Source organism: Sinocyclocheilus anshuiensis, unplaced genomic scaffold (genome assembly GCF_001515605.1).
Source record: "Sinocyclocheilus anshuiensis isolate Anshui unplaced genomic scaffold, SAMN03320099.WGS_v1.1 scaffold1094, whole genome shotgun sequence".
In the NCBI taxonomy this organism is placed as follows: Eukaryota; Metazoa; Chordata; class Actinopteri; order Cypriniformes; family Cyprinidae; genus Sinocyclocheilus; species Sinocyclocheilus anshuiensis.
Window position 1 is genome coordinate 757,243 of NW_015536578.1, and position 7,226 is coordinate 764,468.

The following is a 7,226-nucleotide window of genomic DNA, read 5'->3' on the forward strand; positions in this document are numbered from 1 at the left end:
TGGCAAGACGTGCATAATGTCTGTATAAATTCCTATATATGTGATTTTACCTCAATTCAGTCATGTGACTGAATAGTTTTCATGAAAACTGGCTTATTTGCAAATTATTTTTGTAATAATATTTTTTATTAACATGAGAACAAGGGTATAAATAAATTATATATTTAATTATTGTTATTAAAAGTAATTATTAATACATACAACTATTATGATTATCTATATTAGTATTATTAATAATAAATTAATATGGAAATTTAAATGGAAAGTAGCTACTGCCCGAATGTTTAGCAACAAGGATATCATTGCAGTTTCGATGCCCATGCATAACAGATATGCCTAAAACCTGTGCTTACATACAACGTTAACAAGATTCTTTTGCGGTCTTGCAAGCACTGGTATTTCCTTAGTTCATATACCATTATCTTGAAGATGCAGGCATAATTGCTGAGTATCTAGGTCACTGCTGGCTGTTTAAAACTTCCGCCCAATCTCTGCTACAACCCTTCATATGGAATATGGAAGTTTACCCTCACAAGCAGATATTAGCCTTAGTGAGAGAACAAAAGGCCAAGACAGTGAGTGTATGTGTTTGTGCAAGGGAGACAGAGAGACCCTGAGCCATCTGATGGCTCTTTAGGAGAGCACTTTATCAAGTCCAGGGCCTTTCGCTTTAATCATGGCCTGCCTCAGTGATAGCTTCTGGGTCAACTCGCTCCATCTTACTTTGTCCATTTCGCCAATCCCCTTTTATCCAATAACCGCTCTCAATCTGACATTCATTCCTTTTCTCTTACCCTCTCACTTTATCTCCAATATTTTCTCATGCGTGTAAAGCGCTGTGCCTCTGTGGTGTATGTCACGCTCAGATGGCCAAATGTTACGCAGTCATTGGTGCTGTCTCTGTGGTAAACAAACCTTGGGGGAAGGCTGGGTCGGCCAATGGCATGCGATTGAACTTTGAATAATTGGATGGATGCACATTAGGACATGCAACAGCCAATGCCCAAATGTAACATGGTAGGTCTCCTCTGCTCTTGATCACATTCATGAAGCGAAAGAGTAATTGGCTTCACATTTTCACCCGAGTGATGATGGGTCTCATTCACTAATAATAACTGCATACAAGTCTTACTTATGTTGCCAGAAAATGTTCTTCAGAATTTTAGCTGCATTTAAATCAGGTCAAATTTGCAATATTTATTCCTACCCTCATTTAATGTTGATGAACATGTTGTTGATTATTCTAAATGAGGGAATACAAAGTATATAGTTATTAGCAATACCAAGTCCAAAGTCATGAATCAGACATCATATATATATATATATATATATATATACACTGTATATATATATATATATATATATGTTACAAATACCCAATGAGAGCTTCTCTGTACTCTTTCATGGCTGTTTATACTGAAACAGAAGACTTTATACTTTTATATTAATTTTCCAAAGTTATAACAATTGTAGCATTTGGACCAATTAGACACACAATTATTCATTATATTTAATGAATAATCCAGCAAACCCCCTCACCCAAAAAGCAAACTATGTGTTAGAGCTCTGTGGACAACCCCCGATAAGCAACTAACACCCCAAAAAGGCAGAACAGTTACCATGGCAAGCAATGACAAATCATCTGATAACACTGGTTTTTATTGCTCAAAGGAGCAACTCTCACTCCATTTCTCCATAGGAAAGACACATAATGCCCATAAAAATGGACTCTTCCCTATTCATTCATAGAAAACCTTCTATAAATGAACATGACTATCTCCAGAACATTGTGTTTGTATTGTATACTGTTTTATGCATGCTTATGATAGATCCACTAGTTAATGTAACCTCATCTATAACATGTTTGTTATATCTAAATGAGAGTTTATTATATGTTGATAACTATGCAACGTATTTATTGTTCTAAGAATCTTTAATAGTTTTTGCATCAGCTCCAAATCCAGTTATGTATGCAAAACACCATGTTCAAAGACAGAGAGAGTCGTAAACTTTCCTTCCGAAAGATTAAGTCACCATTGGCTCACTGACCGCCTGAAGGTGTGACCTCCACAGAAGTTATAAGGCCTCACATCAGTGAGCCGCCTCGGCTCTTCTCTCTTCTTCGGCACTCTTACCTCCTTGCCTCTCGGACATCCAGTCCGACTGCGACCCGCTGGGCCTCCCCCGCGCCGGCAGGACATCAAAGTTGCCGCAAGCCATGTTGCAACTTTTCACCGGGGAGAGAACTCTCCCAATCACCACCGAGTCAAGAGTAACATCTTTGGAGTTCACCACTCTTCAAACCCGGGAGAATGTGATCACAATCCCAACACCACCAAACATTTATACCATCAAGACTTTCATCCGAGACTGCAGCCGGACGCTCGTTCAACAGCCAAGGCAATGCAAGAATCGTACATTTAACGAAATGAAACAGAGGTTTAGTATAAGCTGTAGACCCCGTTGTAAAACGGCACTGATGGTTTCTGCTCTGGTGGTTAACTGACTGTTTAGTTAATAGAACTTTTGTGCACAAATTACATGAGTTTCTGATTCTGTCACTGCTTGTAGATAATGTCCCTTTAACGACTCCTGATCTTGTTACATGCTCTAATACACTAGTACTATAAGAAAGTTATTTTCTATGGCCACGAAAAGATTGATATGAAATTACAGTGAATGTTTGCTGGACGAACAGATTAGTTGATGGTAATATGCTAGTTACTACTGGCAGCTGATATAAATAATGGTAATTGTAATTATTTATATATATTTCCCTTTTGAGCTAATTTGCTACACAATTTTACAAAACAAATACGATTTTCACTTATTTTCAATTATTTTGTGGTTAATGAATGGGACCCAGTGTTTGGTGTCCAGTTTTTACAAGCTTCATCACCCTTAACCTCTTGTGCCATTACCATTGGAGATCTGGTTGCCGTTCTCAATGGGTGCTGGGTTTGACGAGTTGGGTGAGGTGTGGTTGTTGGCATTTTTGTCCTGTAACTGTGCTGATGGAGAGATGGGGCCTTGATCCTCTTGACCTGGCAGGTTAATGTTGGAATTTGAGAGTCCTATGGAATAGAAATTAATAAAAATATTCAATAAATACATTGATTCACATTAAGACGATGTGTAACCTATGCTTCAGCATCACATAAGGCCCCACAGACCATCTAACCGTGACCGTCGCCCTATGTGTTCCCAGTTTATGACAAATAAAGGTGACGACGTGACTTGCAAGTTAACACCTGCCTGCTTGAGTCACAAACATTTCTGCAGGGGCATCTGCAGCTTCTCCGGCCAGGAATTGTAGGAATGGTTGAGTCTAGCAATGACGTTGACGGCAGAGAGTGCGGAAGCACGGGGGGATGTTTAAGCCTCATGGCATGTGCGTCTGCTTGGATCTGACCACCACAGGGATGGATATAGCACAGGTGTCAGCTGCCCCTTTAACCCCCTGTTAAAAGCCCTGTTTCCAATACAGCATGCTCTCACTCATGTCATGAGCACCTGACTTCACAGCCACCATCTGGGGTTATCAGAGATTCATTAACTGCAGCTTTGTGTCTGGGACCCCTACTGACACTACCTAATATATTCACATGAGGAAAAGAGTCACATTGCATTACACTTGAGATCGGCCATTATGATTATGTGTATCTGAGCACTGATGTGTAATTGGGTTTATCTTTAAAAATATTTCCTTTTAAATGAGGTATTTCATTTCATTCTAAGTCTATAGGCTCATATATAAATACAGTAGGGTCCAAAATTATGAGCCCCAAATGAAAATGCTACTGTTTTGCAGTTTTATAAACACTTTTTGTTTTGGTCAAATTATCAACATACTATTGAAAAGTAAAACAAATGTTCCCCTTGTGATGATGTGATTACAATTAAAATGGAAAATCTTATTTTTTTTCTTAATTCATCTAAATATTTATTTTAAATATTAATAATAATTATTCCTGTGATGCAAAGCTGAATTTACTACTTTAATCAGTCATTACTCCAGTCGTTAGTGTCACATGATCCTACAGAAATCATTCTAATATGCTGATTTGCTGTTCAAGAAATATTTCTTCTTATTATCAATGTTGAAAACAGTTGTGCTGCTTAATATTTATGTGAAAACCATGATGCAGTTTTTCAGGTTTCTTTGATACATAGAAAGTTCAAAAGAACAGCATTTATTTGAAATAGAATCTTGTAACATTACTAATCTCAATTTAATGAGTCAATGAATTAATGTATAATGAAATTAAAGTATTTAAAAAGCAATTTGACCCAAAACTTTTGAACGTTAGTATAACTATCAGGGATCAAACTTGAAAAAGAAAATGAAATTAAACAGGATACACCTGTCAATCAAGACGACTGACAATCATGCAAAGTATATAATAGAGAAACAGTTGGGACAGTTGTGTTGTAGATGTAAGAAATTAACTCATTTGTAAGTGAATTAATTATTATTATTTCATTCAGGTTTTGAGAGGACTCGGATCTGAAGATTCGAAGTCAACCTGATTAGAACTGATTCCAAATTTGATAATTTACACCTTATCTACCGTTCGTCCAGCGAGACGTTAGCATCCGTGTATATTAACAATTTTAATATCTGTATTCTCCCTGGCCACGGGTTAATACATGTTTTGATAAGTTATAAGCTACGAGCTAGGTAACAAGGATCTTTGGCAAGGTTTGACTTTAAAATTATACGACACCAGACAATGATTCTTTATAAATTTCCCTCGTTCATTTGTGTGATGTTCGCAAATGCCTTACATAGACATGCTTTGGAATATTTTCAAGCATGACATTAACACAAACATTATAACAGATTAATGTTTGTTCATTTCACACACACAGCTGTGAACATGTACAGCAATGCGAGAAGTAATTTCCTCTGCTCTGGAGTGACGCTGAGTGTGTCCTAAGATGCGCACACACACACATACACACACACTGTACTCTGGGGATTCAAACACATTGCAGCGATTCACATCCGCCAGCAGAGCGGGAGACTTTGATATTTAATATTTCATAGCTACATCATCTCGTCCATGTAATATTTATGTGACTGGACCTAATACCCTCTGTGCCCTTTACAATAAACTGAATCAACACAGAGAGGAAAAAATTTATATAATATTGAATATTTCTTACACGCAAGATGAACACACTAGACATCTCAATCCTTCTTTGCAATCAAAGTGTTAATATTGTTTAAATGATTTTAGATCTATATATAGTTTAAAAATATATGCTTCTTCTGATTGATGCAATTAGTTGTAGTGGTTGCTAAGTTAAATGTATTGATCTTTCGTGATCTTGGTGATGGATACAAACAGAATACAGACAGCTGATTCTCGGCTCCAGATAGGAAAAAGGTAAACAGCTCAACAAAAATGGTTTGTTTTGACCTTTATGGTTAGATGCAACCAATTGTGCAAGTGGATTAAGATATTTAGATGAGACTTGTGAGTTGCACATTTGTGAAACCACATGCAAGTTCTTACAAGCACATATGGGTCAGGGTCATAGGGGATCCATGCTCATAAATCCATGATGGGAGTAGAAGTATACAAAAGCATCTTTAATTAAATACAAAGGTTACGAGAAAGAGGCGAGGGAAACTGTGTTAGACACAGCATGTGAACTCAATGCACACACCCAACATCCTCCCTAAGAACGTCCCCTCGTCAAATTCTTATTTCAATGTGACATTTAACACTTGCTCTTTTCCTTAAATGGGCATGTACTTAATGTGCATTATATATTAATTGCTCCCTGAGAGAGAACAAACTGCAGTTTTTACGATAAATGTCTGTTTTCTCAGCACTGACCTCACTGTTTTTGACAAACACAAAGCATGGCACTGGATGAGTCAAGAAAAACCATGCTAAACAGGATGTGCCTTTCAGTAACCACGTATATGAAATGACATTTAACCAAAAGAGTGCTGGGAAAGTTTCTATGATTTGATCCTGCAGCAAATTAAGCATAACCATGTGTGCTGGCTATAAAAATCTGTGATTCATGTGTCTGGAGCATGTAATGCAAGTTTAAAAGGACAGTTCACACAAAAATGAAAATTGCGTAATTATTTACTCACCCTCATGCCATTCTAAAACTGCATGACTGACTTTCTACAGTGAAACGCAAAAGATGATATTTTAAAGTAGTCTCTCTATCTTTTTTGTTCCATACAGTGAAAGTCAGTTTGGTCCAATGTTGTTTTGGACAAAAACAGTAGAAACATTCTTCAAACTCTGTTCTACTGTGTTCCACAGAAGAAAGAAAGTTATACAGGTTTGGAACAACATGAGGGTGGTTAAGTGATGATAGAATGCATTTTTGGGTGAGCCATTTTGTAATACCAGCTTGATGTTTCAGACAACTGTAAGTAGGCAATTTGTAAATTGATTTCAGCAAAACGTAGAAATACTGTCACTCTGTGGTGCTTTCAACACTGCTTTTTTTTTTTGGACTGAGAGGCCTGACGTGGTCCAACACTGGCTCAACTATAGAAAGTGGTGCTTGAAGTGCTTGAGAGACCTGATTGGTCACTCATTATTATGCAATTCCGTTTGGTGCCGCAAATGGCATTGGAAGTCCTTACAACACTTTTAGAACACATGTACCCAAACACGTGCATACACTCTCACTCACCGCTGTCACGGATCTTTCTTCCAGTGGTGGACTTGCGGAGCAGGCTCTGCCCTGAGCTGAAAAGGGTGTTGAGCTCGTCCAGAGGGCTGGTGAGGGGTCTCCCATTGGCAGGACTGAAGAGCAGAGGTGAGGAGGAGCAGGAATGAGCTCTGCGGGGCTCCGGCCGTGAGGTCTTTACTGGGGAGAAGGGAGGCTTGGAATTGATTGGGGGTGTCTCTGCCAGACTGTGCCCTATTTTATGGGAGACTTTGGGGGAATCGGTGGTAGCTACAGAAGCTGCACGTGTCAGGGCCAATAAGTTTGGTTCAGGGGGAAAGGGGAAGTGGGATGGGGGGCGGTAAGGAGGTGGAAGTGCTGCCGGAGGGGGAGGAGGAGTCAAGGGCGGCGTAGACTTGTCTGGAATTAAGACAGAAAGACTCGGTGAGGAGTCAGCTCTTTGACGGATGTACTGGGGTGAGAGTGGGCTGCCCCCATCCTGGCTGGTGTAGTTGAGGTTGGTCTCGAACACAGGCAGCATCTTCACCTCCAGGGGGGGGAGGGGGGACTCATCC

General features: G+C 39.0%; 1 protein-coding gene across 3 annotated transcripts in view; it reads right to left on the reverse strand.

Annotated features, from left to right (window-relative positions):
- The window catches only part of LOC107702933 (unconventional myosin-XVI-like), a 99,816-nt gene that overhangs the window by 18,323 nt on the left and 74,267 nt on the right, over positions 1-7,226 (reverse strand). For all 3 annotated transcript variants that reach the window (XM_016505392.1, XM_016505384.1, XM_016505402.1), the window contains exons 25-26: positions 6,676-7,198; positions 2,922-3,074 (exon numbers count right to left, since the gene is read on the reverse strand). In XM_016505392.1, the coding sequence (XP_016360878.1) occupies positions 2,922-3,074; positions 6,676-7,198 (676 nt within the window). The remainder of the gene's footprint in view (positions 1-2,921; positions 3,075-6,675; positions 7,199-7,226) is intronic.